The 17,495-nt window shown below is 49.5% G+C and overlaps 5 protein-coding genes across 5 annotated transcripts; 3 read left to right on the top strand and 2 right to left on the bottom strand.

The window, feature by feature from the left end:
• The first annotated feature begins 2,778 nt into the window (after positions 1-2,778).
• Positions 2,779-5,083, top strand: V8C40DRAFT_242966 (uncharacterized protein). The gene is made up of 3 exons (XM_083215319.1): positions 2,779-3,519; positions 3,593-3,690; positions 3,754-5,083. Exons 1-3 carry the CDS (start codon positions 3,268-3,270, stop codon positions 4,511-4,513), a joined length of 1,110 nt encoding a protein of 369 aa, XP_083074308.1. The 5' UTR covers positions 2,779-3,267; the 3' UTR covers positions 4,514-5,083.
• Positions 4,377-5,088, top strand: V8C40DRAFT_206452 (uncharacterized protein). Its single transcript, XM_083212051.1, has one exon. The coding sequence runs from the start codon at positions 4,584-4,586 to the stop codon at positions 4,965-4,967; it is 384 nt and encodes a 127-aa protein (XP_083074307.1). The 5' UTR covers positions 4,377-4,583; the 3' UTR covers positions 4,968-5,088.
• Positions 5,089-8,608: 3,520 nt separating this feature from the next.
• On the bottom strand, positions 8,609-9,011 carry V8C40DRAFT_242963 (uncharacterized protein). Its single transcript, XM_083215318.1, has one exon. The coding sequence runs from the start codon at positions 8,921-8,923 to the stop codon at positions 8,675-8,677; it is 249 nt and encodes an 82-aa protein (XP_083074306.1). The 5' UTR covers positions 8,924-9,011; the 3' UTR covers positions 8,609-8,674.
• A 4,975-nt stretch (positions 9,012-13,986) lies between these two features.
• Positions 13,987-15,369, bottom strand: V8C40DRAFT_242957 (uncharacterized protein). Its single transcript, XM_083215317.1, has one exon. The coding sequence runs from the start codon at positions 15,237-15,239 to the stop codon at positions 14,391-14,393; it is 849 nt and encodes a 282-aa protein (XP_083074305.1). The 5' UTR covers positions 15,240-15,369; the 3' UTR covers positions 13,987-14,390.
• Positions 15,370-15,508: 139 nt separating this feature from the next.
• V8C40DRAFT_242955 (uncharacterized protein) lies at positions 15,509-17,094 on the top strand. Its single transcript, XM_083215316.1, has 2 exons — positions 15,509-15,718; positions 15,775-17,094. Exons 1-2 carry the CDS (start codon positions 15,600-15,602, stop codon positions 16,817-16,819), a joined length of 1,164 nt encoding a protein of 387 aa, XP_083074304.1. The 5' UTR covers positions 15,509-15,599; the 3' UTR covers positions 16,820-17,094.
• Positions 17,095-17,495: the final 401 nt, after the last annotated feature.

Below are 17,495 nucleotides of genomic sequence, written 5' to 3'. Positions count from 1 at the left end.
GTGGCTACGTGTAGCTGGGCACAGAAAGTCTCTTGGGGGATTTTGACATCAGCTTATTCTCATTGTCGAGACGAAGGAAGCGGGCACTGCATGCTAAAGGATTTTGGATCAGAAATTTGGATTTCGACGCATCACATCTGCCCAGTGAAGTGAGAAGGCGGATGGGGCACAAGGCGCTAATCAGTGCTGGCGTTGCTTGTGGCATGGTTGCTGGCATCGAATTCGCTGTCATCGATGGCAGCTGTTTCGCCCATTTGCCCAGGTACTAGCGATAAACTTGAACTGTATATTCGCTTTCGCGCGCGGCACAAATATTGACATTCTTGATCCATCGGGAGCACGCCAGGCGCTGTAGCGCGCGCTCGCCAAACCAGGGGTGGTCCATATTACACGATCCTTTACTGTACATGTAGTATTGATACGACCTCTATTTAGAGTGTGTACGAGTACTGTACATACTCGATCTAACCCGCCGTCGTATCGCCAGCGTATCTCGCAATTTCTTGTCCACAAATCCCAATCCCCTTCTCCTCACCTGTTGATCTGCGGGCAATTCCCACTCGCTTGGCGTGTTCCGTGCAGGCCTTGGCAGCTTCCATTTCCCGGCCAAGAGTGGGAGAAAGGGCAAATATAGCAACATACAAGCAAAAAAACTGCCGGCGATGGGGACCTTTTACTGTGTCGGGCAAAAGAGAATGCCAGGTGGGATTGACGCAAAAAGGTGCCGCCTCTGATAGGGCTTAGACACGGCGCTGCCAATCAGAGCTTGCAGATTTCAATGCTACCCGCACTCGTTGTAGAATGGAAACGAAAGAGCTTTTACTGGGGCATCGAAGCGATCGCCGTAAAGGCAATTGCTCCCTTTGGCGAACAATTAATCAGCACCAGACCGATTTTTTCTTTGTGCTTCGCTTGGCATAATGTCTTGTCATGGCATCTTTGCCCGAGCCGCGAGCCTGTTCAACGGGGCCCCCCATCAGGGTAACATGTTGAGGAATAAATAAATGCTATTGGGGAAATGGTTATTAATTGCCGTTTCGAGAGAACGGTGGGGGGAGGGAGAGGGGTGAAGCTTCGAATTGATGTTGTTTTGTATATTCAGCAGACGACAGCATTCCGATGATGCTTTGTAACTAAAGCACCCTCTCTGTCTATCTCGCATCCAAGAGCTATGACGAGATATGAAGTAGAAGAGGCAGGGCTTTTGACTCAAGCGTGCCAACTGATCAACAGACTGGAAGGTGCCGACTATTTCGAGGATGCGGCTTCTTCCATCGACGGCTTCTTCCTCTTAGTTTACTCCCGTTTACCATTCAATATAGACGCCAGTCGGGCCTCATCACCTAAGCCAACGCGGTAATCCTTCCGGGGCAGCCTGATGTGGAAATTGAATTGGCAGCGGGCGAGAAACTCGCTTGTAAGGCTAAACGCCCAGTTCGGCAATGAGCCGAAGGTTTGACAATCTTTGCGCCTGTCCGTGATGCCATGCCATGTGTTTTGTGATCACCACGTCGCACTGACAAATTACCAATTCACTCTGATCCAAAGGGGAAATGAATGAACCACCCCCTCCAAAGCCAAGAGAGACCCAGCGGCAATCATCAGGCATGCTGTCTCCATCCGTAAGAGTACTACTCGCACACACTACTCTGCTGTACTCTACACATGCTACAAGCGGTAATATCTGAGCGTCCTACTCTTAGGTAGGCAGCCTGATGACTCCCACAGAAAAGCACAGGCAGTCAGTCAGTCAGTCGTAGGTACAGTACATTCGCACACACACACGCACACACACATCCTTCATTTCGCGGAGGTGATGCTTGCCCAGCGTCATGACGGAACTTCGCCCATTCATGTCCGCCCGCGTCGGCGCGGACTTTGGAATGGGCAAATCGCCTAGCTCAGCGCCCAGAAAAGAGGATAACGGGATTGAAACCAAACAAACCCTTGCCCAGCGCTTTTTCGTGTAGCGCCTTGCTGGCTGGCTGGCTCTGGCTGGCTGGGCTGGGCTTAAGTTGCTATGGGATGCTTGCTAGCAAGCGCAGACGCTGGGCTGCGTTTACGAATTACGAAGCATGGATTTTTGCTTAGGCTTTTGCCCAAGATGACTGTTGCTCGTTAATATTGACGGCAGTTGTGTGTAATCATCATACCTTGGGATTTCGCTTCTGCCATCACCATCAACCATAACCATTTACCATCACGCCGATCATTTCATCCATCGTTATGCTTTGACTTGAGCGTTCACTTTCGTCATCTGGCCGTGACCGGACCTGTCATCTCCAGGACCAAAGGAACAAGTCAAAAGCGTGCTGCAAGGCCATTGCCGACAAAGACCGCGGCAAACAGAACACAAGCACACAAAAAAACAATCGGGTCGCGCAGCCCGTCCTCGCTTTTGATGCCATGATTCTGTCATCTTCGTCGACGATACCTGCAGTCTCGCCCGGCCAAGCGTTGGCGCGCCTGTAACATGTACCTGCAACTGCACATATGCTTCGACTAAGCCCACGCCTTTTGCGGTAGCGCAAAGGACGCCCTGGGACCTTGCCCGTGGGAAAAAGGCTGCTATTCCTGTTAAAGTCTATAAATGCCTTGAATAGGTTTAGGTATCACTCGCCCCTTGCGGCTTAGTGGCCGTCCGTCTACTCTCGCGCCCTCGGACATAATGGCGTTGCCGAGTCCTAACGACACCCCCCGAGACCCTGTTTCGATCCGCAGCCGGAAATACATGTGCATGTACATGGAGACTTTGGAAGCCCATCCCACAGGAGTGCGCCATGATCAAAAGCTACCGTTTGGCTTTTTCACAACGACGTTAGTTTGGTCTTGGTTCATAAAGCCTCCGAGGGCCATGATGCTCATCAGCTTGCTTCTCAGTCAGCTCACAGGCCAGATTAACCCACTGTAAGCCCCACCGGTGCCCATTATTCAGCACCACCGTCCATCTCCATCGAGACAACCTGCTACACCACCCTATCTGGTATTTATATAATCTCTCGGGTCCCGTTGCGCTGGGTCGGGACCTCACCTCCTTCTCTTATTCACTCTTCCGATATTATTCATCTTCATCTTGACCAAGAAAAGGGACCTGGTCAAAGCAAAGCAAAAGCTGTCTGGACCTTGGGGTTAATTCCATCATCACATACACCATCCATCTACATTGAACGGTTATATATACCTTATCTATACATATTCGTATAGCCAACCCATCAAGAGTAAACAGTCTCTGTGGGATAGCTTCATTTTCACATTTTCACAATCACAATGGTTGCCCATAGCCTGCCCTCTCCTCCTGCGGAGGATAACAAATCATCCACTTCCACATCACCTTCCACACTATCAAGAAAAGCCAGTGGCTCAAGTACAAAGGCTATCAAGGCCAACCACCGAACGTCTAAGCGTGCCGGATCCAATGCGGCTTCTCTGCACCACCACGAGCAGGTTACACACGGCATGGATGGAAGACATAAGCGCGTCTGGAAGGCCTGTGAGAGGTGTCGAATGAAGAAGACAAAGGTACGCACCTCTGGGTGGTCTTACACAACCACAAGCCTCTAGGAAGTGGTTCCTTTTACTGACTTGAATCCAGTGCGACGGTGAATTCCCTTGTAAGAGATGTAAGGATGACGGCCTTGTCTGCACGGCTGGCGTTCGCAAGAAGATGGAGTACAAGCAGCTGCCTCGAGGGTAAGCTCTTCTGAATCCCCATAGCCTTATCCCCAACTTGACTAACACGGGTGTCACACACAGATACGCCGAGGTTCTCGAAAACACCCAGTTCGCCCTCATCTCCACCGTCCACAAGCTTTACCAGATGGTCAGGACCAACCAGCAGTGGGACCTTGGCGAGCCCGAGCTCAACGACCGTGGCCAGCCCGTGATCCACAACATCGCCCAGAAGCTGGGATGCATCCGACCCAACAGCGACATCGACCTGCCCGTCCACTCCGTCTTCCCCGAGAACGAGCGTGACCTGAAGGAGCTCGCCCAGCAGCTGCACGACCACCACAACAGCACCGATGCGCAGAACAAGGACCGCGACGTCGAGATGGAGCGCGAGTCTCCCATGCCTTACAGACGCACCGACCGCGCCTCCTCCTCGGAGCTGGACCACTCCGATATCGAGATCGACTACCGACGAGCCGCCTTTGGCAGCCACAACCATCCCGTTACCATGTCGCCGCAGAGCTACGCGGGCAGCACCGAATTCGAGTTTAGCCAGTCTGGCCAGCCAGACCTCGACGCAACGGCCTCGCTCTTCGCCTCGCAGTCCCCCTCGATGAACGTGTTCCCCGACTGGGCCATGAAGACGTCCAACGACATGGCGGCCATGCAGTTCTTCCAGCAGAGCGCGATGCAGGACCTCAGCGGCATGGGACCTACCCTGATGGAGGGCGGCTACGAGACGATCAAGCCTCAGATTCTTTCAAATTCCAACCACGGCGTCATGATGGGCATCAACGACCCGACTTTGTATAACGGCTACGATATCGACCTGGTCCCGATATAAGATGAACCAACAGGAACCAAAGCAAAAAAAAGAAGAAAATACAAAAACAGTTCGGACTTAATGCTCATGGATGGAGAGGCAAACTGTGTTTGACCGGACCGGTGTAATAGTCATACCGGGATGTAAGAGGAGGGGTCGTCTGGTTGCGACTTTGATTCATCATGAGCCATCCATGGCCATGCGACACAATTCGATTCTCGGCATTCTTTCTTTTTTCACATATTCACTCTTCATTCCTTCTCTTCTTCCCCTTTTGCCTTCTCTCTCTACATCTTATGGGGGGGTTCAATCAATCATCTTTGGGATTAATGGGCGTTACGGGATCACACTACAAGCGCGGTGCACTGATAGACTTTGCTTTTTTATTATTTTACCATCATTTGTTTATTTCTGTATATGTGGTACATATTCTGGAAAGGGGCGGCGGGTGGACCTTGGGTCGGGGATCAATTGATAATGGGAGCGTGACGAAGTTACGGAAACGGAACCGAAGCAAGCAAACAGAGCTTTTGAAATAGAATGATGGCAACACCAATGCCACGCTTGAAGTAATTCACAAAAGTTGGCTACCTCTACTTGATTGAAATTGATTTGACATCTTCGGTGAATGTGACCTAATTCCAATAAAAATCCATCTCCAGTCGTATCCAACTAGCACATTTGATTCCATCCTAGGTTGGTCATCATCACCGCCGTCTCAAACGCAAAGCGGCCATAGGGCTTACACGCGAGATGCAACAGCTTCATTAGCCCCCCCAGCCATTGCTGAGATGTCGGGACCTAGCTAGCCCCCCCTTCCTTCATCGATCCAATCCTACCTACCATTCGAACTCATCTCACAAGGCCCCAAATCGCCGACACGTCATGGTATCCCATCCCTCCCAACCCCTGCCGATTGCATCGCCAGAGACGTGCGTATAACATGTAGCCAAGGAAAAAGCCAAGCCCCCCCTCAGCCACTATGCCGTCGTCGTCAAATCCAATCTATCGCAATACGCCCGTGATTTTTCTTGGAAACGCTTTTCTCGGTTTCGTTCTCGTACAACGCACGGATGACTTCCTACATGCATTAGGCTGGGGTCGTTTATGTTTATTTTTAATTACATTGGCTGAACACGATACGCGTTTACATATCTTGTGGATTTTATTTTCACTATTTTATTTTGTTTTATTTTTTTATTTTATTTTAATGACAGCGGACCTCATTAGGTGTTTCCTTTCGACCAGAATACCATACGGGCGCTCCCTTGTCCAGTTTGCTCGCATCATCAGCCGCTTTAGGGAAATGGTATCGGAGTTTGTCAACACATATTGGCAGGGTTTGTCATCCATGGAGCAAGGACAAGGACTGGACACAAGAGCAACAAGAAAAAAGAAAGGGTTTTATCCCACCCCCTCCCGCTCCTCTACAGTGACTCTAGCCAGCTAGCATCGACACACGCCCTGCATCTAGAGTCATTCGAGACATTTCTGTACATGAATTGCGTGTATAATTATGGCACGGGGGGGAATTAACAAAAAAGAAAGAGGAGCACGGAGTATGCACGGCACCAACAAGTCTAGGCTACTATCCCCGTCCGTCCGTTATACCCATTTCAACTCCGGAGAGCCACGATGTGACCCATCGGAGATAAAAGCAAAGTGAAAAAAAAATAAAAAATTATTAACCAACGAAGCTCCAGAAAAATCTCCATGGAAGCAAGCAGTAGCTAGTAGGACGGAGAGAAGAGGGGGCCCGCGGCGGCGGACGGCTTTGTCAAGTGATTCATCTGCGCTGACAAACTATTTACCAGCGTTCGGTCACGGAGTAAGGAAATATTTCGATATGGAGCCCCCTCTTGTCTCCTCCCCCCCCGAATCGGAAATATTTCCACGATGCAGACTGGCTTGCTGCGTGTCCTGTGGAGTCTGGTGTATCTTCTCTTTTCTTCTTGGTGAATTGGAGATTTTTGGGGTGTTTTTACTGGAGATGAAGGTTCCTTGTTGACAGCTTTGGCAGGTAACGTGGTTTGGTCAAAACAGGAAAATGCTAATATTGGCTTTTTGGGTCCGGCCCCTTGCCTGGATTGATGACATGAACCTTTTTGGTTTCCCGGCAGTTGGGACAGCTCTAAGTTGCCGGGCGTAGATAACAGTGAGACAACAGCGTAGACTGGGCTAGCTATCTCGAACAAAAAAAAAAATCGAACAAACCTCGGGAGAAGAAACGAAATTAAAGAAGAGATCCATATCGAATGATAGATAGCCTGCGGCGATCCTACTGCGTCTGCCTGGCCTGATCTGGCCGAGCGGACAGTACCATCAAATGTGCTGTCAATATGTCCGACAGCCAGCTCGACTGCGACCCGCCAGGCCCGCAATATCCGCGGTCTTTTGACAGGACAGACGGACTTGGACAGCTGGATAACCGCACTCTGTTCGGAGTAAAGAAACCTAACAAAATGGACGATCGGGGTGTCTTGGGTGCGGTTCGCACAATGGAAACAGAAAAGAGAAAAAGGAAAAAGGAGCGGACAAAATCCACTCAAGGATTCAATCCCCCGTTCCCTGTTTTTGCCTTGTAATTTATCTTGTCGTTTTCTTCTTTGCTAATACGACGCCCCTGAGATCCTTTCAATATCCATTCTTCCGTGTTGTGCCTTTTTGTGTACATACATACGCAAACCACGGGCTTTGCCAACTCCGAGGTGAAATCGCTGTATTCAGCAAGAAAAGGGCGCGAAAGCCCGCGTATGCAAACTCTCTCCAAGGGGCTGGGGCGCTTTTACCATCAATCCATGGAACCAAAACACCCCCGAGCTACTTACAGTACCTGTACCTGCTGAGCTACAGGGCCTAGAGCTACTGGACCTAGTACAGTGAGTGGCCCGTAGACCGTCCGCAGTAAACGCAGATTGCGCCAGCCCAAAAAACGGGCGGCATCAACGCCCGGGGCCCGGACCTTCGCAAGACTCCGAACGCCGGGGTGTGTGATTTTGGTTTACGATCCAATACCCTTTTTTTCCTTTTTCTGTATTTTATGTATTCTTTTTTCTTTGGTTGCGGGGTGGGTTACTTCGAAGGGGATCAGCTCATGTAGAGAATTGCCTGCATGGCGGGTTTCGACGTGTACATGGGATGGGATGAGCTTTGGGATGGGTGGGATTGGGATTGGGATTGGGAATGGGATCGGGAGTGGGATTTTGGGGACGTGACACGGAATACCGAGTACAGTAATTGAAAATTTGACAAACTAAAGACTAAATAATCATGATTAATATCTTGAGGAGAGTGGGATATGCGTATGTGTGAGGTTTGGGTAAAAATGCATGAGATTTGGTAGAGGCTTGGTCAAGATACATGTCCTAAATGCAGAAGAGGCATACAGCAATGCATAGAACATGGGTACAGGTACAGCACAGCTACAGAGCGCACGCTATCTAAACCACTGGAATCATCATTTATTACAAGATTTATAATTATGACTCTTCAAAAACAAAACCCGTCAGAAAACGAAAAAAAGGTTTGAATTTAGCCCACCCAGGCCCCAGCTGGAGTGGATAGAAAGTGCAAAAGCAAGCAGGGCAAGCGGAAAGATTCCCACTCTGCAAACACACACTCGGCACATGTAAGACGGGAAGAACACAGACCCAAACCCTCGTACACACTTTCTTCATGCAATGCAGAGGATGGGGATGGTTTTCTGGGCTCCCGCTAGTAGCAGGAATACACGTAACCCTTTTTTCCCTTCTGCGTATACAGCTCGTACATGCTTGCATATGCGTCTATCAGACGCCATGGATCGCGGAGCCCTGCAGGACGGAGGACGGAGTGCGCCGAATTTACTCGAAATATGGGCTCGTGGCCACAGCTTTCTCTTGGTCTCCGTCTCTCTCTCATGTGTGTCACGCCGAGTTCATGCTGTCGTATCTACAACTACAATCCCCCTTCCATCTCAATCTCACAGGATCGGATATAGAGGGGAACACAAACTGCTTGTGTCTGTGCGGCCGTCACCCGACGCCGTGCCTGGCGATGCTTGCTTGGCATCCATACTAACATGAACCCCGTGTACCTGTTGTCCTTGTAGCTTCCATGTTCCAACGGCTCGGCATGCTACAAGCGGCCGGTGCAACCCCCTCAAGAACAGGGAGACGGAACTGCGCTGGACAAAAAAGCGAATCAAAGTCCGCATCGCCGCATGAGGCCCCCAAAAGGCATTTGCATCGGCACATGTACATAACCATCGAGTGCTACTCCAATATTACACCGAAAAAGAGCTGCTGTCCGTCTCCAATTCCCGGGCCCCGTATAGCCCACACGAAGTACGCCAGCTATATTCGAATTGCCTTGTTTCACAGGGCGTATCGCCTGCCTCGCCTCCGTGTGTGCTTTTAGCGTGCTGGGTTGACTTCCTTGTCCCCTTGTCATCTTCCATTTTCTTGTATTGGATTAGATCCATTGGATTTCTGATCTACAGGGCCACTTTCCGCTCCAAAAGGAACTTGTAAAAAAAAAAGTGGCCGAAAACTTCAAGGTTTTTGTCATCCACTTGCCGCCCTGCTGCTGTAATCAATTCAAATCAAATCAAATGTCCGCTTTTAGCCTACGGCCTGAAGTTTGAAAGTTGCTAGCTTGTGCATAAGCAACGGAAAGCTTTCCCAGATAAACGCTACTAAGGAAACGGAGTTCCGCCTTGTTAGTCACCGGTTAGCAAGACCAAGACCTCAAATCCATTTGAGCTAAAAAGCAATGAACCCTGAAAAGCTGCTGAGAAATGGAGGGCCGGGCAAATAAGAGGCCCCGTTTGTAATGGGTTGTAAATCGAATCGCAAATAAACAGCGGTCTGTGTGTCATCCATTCTTTTTTTCCCTTTTTTTTTAATTCCATTATTATTTTCGGTTTTATCTCCATCTGGGCGTTGATACGCGCTGCCATTCTTGGAAATGGCTTCCTTGTGGCGTCTGAGTCGGCGATTAAAATCATGCCCTCCCTTACGATTTGGAGATTCCATAAGCTTTTGAAGCTTACTGGACGGGACCCCTGCTTTTCGGCCATGGTTGGCACGTGGATTGCGTCTTTGACTCAGCGGAGTTTGGGGCCGCTCTCTGTGTGTGTGAATGCTGGGGGAAGGGTTCGTTAACTCCGCGATTTTGTAGTAGCTGAAAGAAGAATAAAACTGTCATCCTTATATCAGGTATCAGATGAAGATCATTGTTGCCATAGAAGAGAGACACGCCATGGATACATGTGCAGTACCAGACAGTACAGTAAATTGCATGTGCTTGCTCCATGGCTGCTAGAGGGGGCAACCCAATTATGCCATGATCTGATTACATGCGGTTCTCGACTCGTACATGTACATCCACACACCTTTACCACGACAGAGTACATTAGGTACCTGGCCTGGTTATCGGCACGTATCAAAAGTGGATACGCGTATCAGCACGGCGCTGACAGGCCAGACGCAGCAAAACGTGGGGAGCGGGTACCAATAAATACCTATTGAGGCTATTCCTTTGCGGTTAACACTCATGTCATCAAGGCCTCATTTCTCTATCGCTTCGCCTATTCGGATCATCTTATGCATTCAGGCGGGAATCAATAGTATTCTATCAAGGTCAGATATAGCATGCAAACACCAATTAAACAAAAAAAGCAAAAATAAATAAAATCAACACACCAACACACCCTCCCAGGGGCTCCAAAGTTGCTCCGCTGATGACAAGACAAGACAGAAACTCTCACCCCCCTCCCTGAACCAGCAAAAAGTCGAGCTTTCGTTTTAGGCCCAAAATGCCACACGGCACCCAGCAGCCGGGCACAAATCCAAAACACCTGTGGCGTCTTACAAGACTCATCGCCGACCACCTTAGCGAGCGAATGAATTGCGGCAGTTGCAAACTTTCCTAGCTGGTGCCATGGCGGTGGCGCCCCTGACTGGTGATAGGCTGCCATCGGAATCCTTTTGCCGCGATGCTAAGCTACACCTACACTACGGTACATGTACCCAACGGACGAAACGATCCTTCAGAGGGGGGAGGGGGCTGATGGAATGAAAATCAATCCGCCGTAATACATAGCTAATAGCTCTTGTCACTACTCCAGTTCGTTATCGTTCACCATCTTCCTTCGAAATCAAGGGCCCCCCTCCCTCCACTTCTTTTTCCCTTCCTTTTAGCTTGGCCCTCCTCCCACTGGCGTTTATTGTTGTACGAGTCGTACGACGGACAGCTTCTTCAGCCGAATCAATCCCACTCGGCCACCCGTTTTGCCGTCGTGGCACAATCGAGTACCGACCGGGCGGTGTCAAGTCAAATCTCAGCCTTGCCAATGAGGTTAGAAGGCAACTGTTTGAGTGATGGAGGTGCATAGAGTTAAAAGACTTTATTCCGAATAGCTACCTAGAGGTGGGGGAGGACAGTCAAGATGCCGATGCCGAGACAGACCCTGGGTCGAGCCCAACTTTGTTTGCTCTTTTACATAACTTGCTTGAGTAAGACGTGTCTTGTTTATTTTTGGTTTCTTTTTGAGTAATTGGTAATACATGTATCCAACATGCCGTCTCGCTACGATAGATGAGATTCTCACGCGGGTGGCAGCACAGCCAAGCGGCACGGTTTGCCCCCAGATCTTCGTCTAGCAATACTATAATTGGAGCTCAAGCGCTTATCATACCTAAGGAACATGCAATTGACAGCACTCGACCCAGTTGACTGACTTACACTGAGTCAGGAAGCGCGGGCTGAAGATCATTCAAAGCATGTGCTAGCCAAACCTTGAATAAAGATACCAGATTAAATACATGTATCTGTGCCCAATCGCCCGTCCCCGCTCGCAAGCCATCATGCAATCAGCTCTTCTTGTGGCTTCACCCTAACTGCTCGACTCAGCGCCAAAAAGCGTCAACTTTCAAGACAACACCACGCCCCAAGCTTCTCCTCACTCAGCCCTATCCATCGCTCAATCAGCAAGCAAAACCTCTTCCAACTTTTTGTAAACTTGGTCGGGACCGAAAGAATCATTACACTCGAGTTTGCAATCAGTTAGTATTGGGACTACTATACGACTAGACGAAAACTCGTTTGCCATTGCCATTTGCCATCATTCCCCTTGAATTTATTCTTTATTTTATTAAACTTCTCATTTATTTATTTGTTTTTTTTTTTAATTTATCTATTTCATTTTCATATCTTGCTTCGATTCACTCCCCTCCTCTTCTCTCGCCTTCGTTTCCCCTCGACGCCCGCTTTCTCGAATTTCTGCTGTGGCCTCATGAGGCGCTTCTTTGAGTGTAAATGCGGCGTATTCGAACACGTCTGGCCCTTTCTTCCACTTCCATTGAACGCCGAATTATCGGACACTGACATCACTGCTTTCTCAGCCAGGTACAGTACTACAGTACCCTCCCGTTGATGTTCGTACCGTCGACGAATCTGATAAAGAGCTCCAGCAGTTGTGGCGTAGAGACCCCGAGCCGTGATAATGAGACACCTGTACATCCCGCTCTGCAAAGTAAGCATATAGTCAAAGGAGCGTCTAGCCAAGTTGCTCCCATTGCCGTGTATCCGGTAGATCTCGCTTCAAGACTTGACAGCAAAAGAACGTTACGCGAAAGTGAAGGAGGAGGCGGCGTTTACAAATGTTGCTAGTCATTGATCCTCCCACCAGCCCATCGCCTTAGTTCCATCGCCCAAACGTCACTCGCACGAGCCCAAAACGTGCTTCAAGATGCGCACGTGTGACAAACTCGACACCGGCGCTGTGTTTGTAAGAGTGTGGCATCGACTAGAGGGAGAGCCACAGCTGCGACGGAGCGCGATCCAGATCGTGTGATGGAACCTCGGGGGCGAGGCTGCGGCGACCTTCAAAGGGCAGTTGGCAGCATACTTTGCGGGGTAGTAGCCAGGAGAAACGGCGACAAGCCTTCTTCAGCTGAGGCCCCTTGTGGCTTCGATAACTTGGGCGTAGCCTTTGCTGTGGTTGTTGGTCCTTGGCAGAGGAGAACGCCTCATTCTCTTGATTGGCGGGCCATACGGTGTAGCAAGCGTATCGGTGTAGCTTAACGAGATGATGGCACGGTTTGGGTTAAAGAGGAAAGATGAATGAGGGGTTTCACAAGCTCAATTGTAGCTGTAGGATGCTCGCGAGTCATGGAGCTTGAGGTAAGTTCAGCTCGTGCGCGTGGGCTTTGTTGACAACTGCCGTAACTGTGAAGGCCCGATGAACATGAAGCCATTCAAGGAGCTCATGTGACGCCGATTTCTTTCCATGGCCAATGATGAATCGAGAGGTTTTGTTAGAGAACTTTTTAAAACTTGTGGAATGCACAGCGGAAAGATTTTCATGATATTTTGAGACCCTTTGAGTGGCTTCACTAGGCTGTTCGCTGCAATCAACACCCTTCCAAATGGTCGGGACCGAAGAAAGCTGGCAAGCCATGGCTTCTAAGTCAATTCAGTTAGCCATAAAAATCTTCTTGGATTGGATTGAAGCAATCCCACATTATGAGCTTGGCTGTTAGACTTATACGGATATACGAGACGGACATGACCGACGAGGGCACTATCCCGGCCTCTCTACGGAGTCACCGTTTACAATCTTTGTATCTCAATTAGAGTATCCTATACTAATTTGTTTCATTGTCCTAGTTTGAGATTAGAGCTCATAGTCTTTTTGCTTCTCGAAGCTGACTCGTGGTTGAGTTATGCGAGAGTTACATCAATGCGCCCCCTTGAGATAGATCAGGGTCAAACTCCAAGTATTGGATAACATGGCCACAAAGTTCAATAGTGTCCCAATATATATGGAAACGCGGCATACAAACATGCTTATATAGGTAGAATCTTATCTCATATCTCTCTTTATCATTCCGCAGTCAATTGATACTGCGTGGCTGGGCGCTCCTGTATCTCCATACCACTGTAATCCTGAATAGCTCCATATTCCTGGATTGTGACTCTTCCATGAACCCCTAGTATTCACATTGAGTTATGCTGTATACTTGGTTTCTTTATCTCGGATTATGCTATAGTTCTGCCGTATTGTCAATCACTGTTGATGCAGACGTACCGCCTGGTGAAAGTACATGTATATTGATCAAGATGAAGGATACCTAGACGCAACAACGAATGGATGACCGTAGAGATGAAATATGCGCTTTCTGTTAAAGTCTGTTCTTTTGTATAGAATTCTTAGTTTACTTACTCTCTTGGTGCTGGATAAAAGAGTTCCTTCGTCTTATGCGCGACCTCGTAGAGTATCAATACGGCATGTCAAGACGCAGAGTACGCTCAACATTGTCGGTTTCACACTCTGTCTGTCCATTGATCTAGCCGCTAGAGTTGTTTTATATCAAGTTTGCTGTTTATTTTCTTAAAATGAGCATGCTTTTAAATGTTACTGAGTCAGTGTGTTCATGGTTCACCATGGTTGACCCTCTGATGTAAGGGGGATACACATCATGGCATCTCGTAGGTCTTACTCCACGTCCGTTAAAGATTGACGATATTGCGCTCCAATCACTGTCGTATCAAATATATACTTCAGAAAGAAATTGACTGAAATAGAGTGTCAATTTGGTGAAGGGCCATAGCTAGGCCTTGGACTAAGAGACCTTTTTCATAGGCACATCTAGTTGTGATCGATTGCAGCCGTTCAAATCCATCCCTGCTAATGGGGATTAAGAATGCCAATGAGCCAGCAACAGAGCCATTCAACATCATATACGCCAAATGCTCCCAGAGTATGTATCCCAGTCCAACTGTCATGCCATCCAGCGCCATTCCTATTCTCCCATCATATCTGTCCCAAGGTACCCCCGTAAAACGCCTTAAAACCCCAATGAGTCTCCATAAATCATATCCTCGTGATGCTGTTGATTGCTTGGTCTGGACGTCATGTGTTGATATCGAGTACTTGCTTCAGCATACTTTCACTTGCCCTATACCATCGAGCCCTCTGCTCAAGGTCATCAGCAACTCCGCCAAGAGCGGCCTCCTTTCTCCTGCGAGCCTCACGCGCAGCTGTGGTGCTGCTTTGTCGCTTCACCTCCAATGGCTGCAGCTCAGCTTGTAGCCTCTCTGCTTCCTTTCTCTTCCTGGGAACCTTGGCCTGCAGCGCCTCGAGCTCACGCGCAAGCTCTTGCTGCTCCGCCTTCCGCTTCGCCACGAGGCTAAGCGTCTTTGTGAGAGGCAGTCGGAGGTTTGGATCCGACTCTGAAGATTCATGCTTGTCCTTGAGCTCCTTGATCCGACTTTCCAACTCGACAATCTTGGATGGCAGCTCTTCCAAGCGCACCGTCTCCAATTGAATGTGTTCGTACCGCTTGCTCAGGTCTCGCCCCCTCTTTTCCAAGTCAGAAACTAGGTCTGCCACCTCCAGTTTGAGGTTTTTCAGCTGCGCTTTCGCCTCGGCATTTTCTCGCTCTAGATCCAGGTTCTCCTGAAGAGTGACGATGAGAGGCGGATCCCCTACGATGGCGCGGATGAACTTCTCCTTGGTCACCTGCTCAACATACGAAAATCGGAGTTTGGCGAAGAGTTCTTTGTAGTGAATCAGATCTGCGTCCAAGCTTGTAGGAGAAGGTCCGTCGAGCGACGTGTTGGACGCGTCAGAGATGCGGTTAAGGGTGTCATTCGGTGTAGAATTTGAGATGGATTCACTGAGCTTGATGATGGACAGCTCATTGCTCGACTGCAGCCGTCGCAGAGTTTCAAGCACCTGAGCTGGAGTTTTGGCGCTCATCTTGGGGCACTCTGGAAACTTTTATCGGTTATCCAATAAATGAAAGCGTATATAAGGCCTATGAGTCTGAATAGCCTCTCCTGAAAATGGATTGTGCTTTGAAGAGGACCCGATTCAAGCGTGTTTACATTGAACCCGATGCAGTTAGCCTCGACTTTCCGGGAAAATTATGTATGCATGTCTTATCTTATCGGCAGGGATATGGCTCGAGCTGAGTCATCCATTTTTAAGGATCCCAGATCTTTACGCAGCCCGTCACCACGCCTGCTAAAACACGTTCCTTTGGTCAACAACCGCATTTGCTTTCTTTGCCAAATCGCCAATATCTTGCTTTATAATTATAATTACTTTGCTTTTGCTATGCCAAACGACGACATCCTTACAGACGACTATGTCGCCGGTCTTCTGGCCAAGGAGGCCGGCGACTGCTCGATAAAATACTCTGCAATGGGAATGGAAGCTTTCACCACAAATTCTAAGTAATGTCGCCCGCTGTTCTTCGCGCAAAGGGGATGTTATTCTGACGGAGATAAAGGCCGTCCAACGTACCGAAGCCGAATACGAGATTTCTGAGGAACATCATCAGGGATACGGACTCGCACAACAAGGCGCTACTGGCCAAGGAGGCCGCCGAGTCCAAGGCGAGACTCAGGGATTTGGAGCGCACCGAGGAAGCCAAGCGACGGAGAACGAACCCAACGGCCGGAGATGTACGGAGACGGCAGCTGGGAAATATTCAGTCAATTCTGGGCGGATCAAAGCACAAACGAGAGGACAACGTGAAGCCGGCCGACGACGAAAAATCGAGGACCAGGAGCGACAGCGACCGCCATTCGCGCCGGGCGTCGCGTCGAGATAGAGATGCAGGCACTGATCGACACAAGTCGAGGAAAGACTATGGTCGATTGTCGCGAAGCCCTGAGGGAGACGAGCGAAGGAGTCACCGCGAAGATCAGCCACGGAGCTCACGAAGGAAACATCGCGATGACTCCTCTGAGGATAAACATCGACATGGCCGCGACCGCGACCGCGACCGTGATCGCCAGAGAGATCGGTCTAGGTCACCTCGCCGTCGGCGTCGTTCACGCTCACCTTTAACTAAGAGAAGCAAGCATCGGAGTCGCTCTCCTTTGGCTGCGGAGAAACACGCCTCGAGAGATTCGTATCTCAAAAACGACGACGATGACTCAGACCCCTTGGACGAATTTATCGGGCCTGCTCCGCCTCCAAAGTACCGCGGCCGGGGGACAGTTGCCGGCACAGCGAGCTTGGATCGGCGATTTTCTGATTCGTACGATCCAAGCACAGATGTGCTCCCCGATAAGGAGGAGGACAACTGGGACGATGCAGTGGAGGCGTTTAGGGATCGCCAGAAGCTGCGTCAAGTGCAGGATGAGCGGATGAAGGCCGCCGGGTTCGCGGACCACCAGATTCAGCGGATCAACAACAACCAACGAGAAAAAACTGAGGAGGACGTCGTATGGTCCAAGGCTGGCGAGGAGAGGGCATGGGATCGTGGGAAGCGAGAAGATAGTGATGGCGATATTGTCTTGCACGGCATCTTATCGGAGGAGTCGTGAGGAGCATACAGATTTGATTTGGAGCATTATGGCATTGGATACAGATAAAACAGTTGATTACCTTTTGATGGATATACATGAAGGTGGAGGCTCTTGGATACCTGCGTATCGCTGGCGGCGAGTCATGAATTATGAGCTATGATGATGCAACACGAACAATATTTTCTGACAGCGAAATTACTACTACTATTTGGTTCTTCTCGAACAGGACTCCATAGACTATACGATTACTAGAAGATAGGCCCCGAGGAATAGACCCAAAGTGGGAATCGCACGTCAATCATCTATGCATATGCAAGGGACCCCAATCAAACCAGGCGATATGAAAGTGCCGACTCCCTATGTTCGTATTCGCTTTAACGCGCAGTCTGTGAGGCACGTGTGAACCTCATCCGAGCCATTTTCGCCCTCACCTCGAGACAAACGACAAATGTCTTGATGCGTTGCACGCGCGTGTCTCGCCCGCAAACCTGGATTTTGCAGTCTTTTGATCACAAGGGTTTTTGCTTTTGCATCAAGCTGCTCAAAAAAGTCAGGCCACTCCACACATCATGAGCAGTTGCGTCATGCGGCTATTTTTGCTTCTGCGTAGTGGATCGAAGTGGTGGCCCCCCCTGGAGTAGCATCAGAACCTAATTCTCAGAAGGTGGTTCCAGCGGGCCCCTAGCAAGCTTGT

Source organism: Trichoderma camerunense (assembly GCF_050948025.1).
Source record: "Trichoderma camerunense strain CBS 138272 chromosome Unknown V8C40scaffold_7, whole genome shotgun sequence".
In the NCBI taxonomy this organism is placed as follows: domain Eukaryota; kingdom Fungi; phylum Ascomycota; class Sordariomycetes; order Hypocreales; family Hypocreaceae; genus Trichoderma; species Trichoderma camerunense.
This window is presented reverse-complemented; position numbering and strand designations above follow the sequence as displayed.

Bases quoted from the DNA above. Each gene is read 5' to 3' on its own strand.
- V8C40DRAFT_242955 (XM_083215316.1), top strand. From the start codon at position 15,600: ATGCCAAACGACGACATCCTTACAGACGACTATGTCGCCGGTCTTCTG. The intron at 15,719-15,774 runs GTAATGTCGCCC...ACGGAGATAAAG, and splicing joins GCTTTCACCACAAATTCTAA to GCCGTCCAACGTACCGAAGC.
- V8C40DRAFT_242966 (XM_083215319.1), top strand. From the start codon at position 3,268: ATGGTTGCCCATAGCCTGCCCTCTCCTCCTGCGGAGGATAACAAATCA. The intron at 3,520-3,592 runs GTACGCACCTCT...ACTTGAATCCAG, and splicing joins GTCGAATGAAGAAGACAAAG to TGCGACGGTGAATTCCCTTG. The intron at 3,691-3,753 runs GTAAGCTCTTCT...TGTCACACACAG, and splicing joins TACAAGCAGCTGCCTCGAGG to ATACGCCGAGGTTCTCGAAA.
- V8C40DRAFT_206452 (XM_083212051.1), top strand. From the start codon at position 4,584: ATGGAGAGGCAAACTGTGTTTGACCGGACCGGTGTAATAGTCATACCG.
- V8C40DRAFT_242963 (XM_083215318.1), bottom strand. From the start codon at position 8,923: ATGACAAGGGGACAAGGAAGTCAACCCAGCACGCTAAAAGCACACACG.
- V8C40DRAFT_242957 (XM_083215317.1), bottom strand. From the start codon at position 15,239: ATGAGCGCCAAAACTCCAGCTCAGGTGCTTGAAACTCTGCGACGGCTG.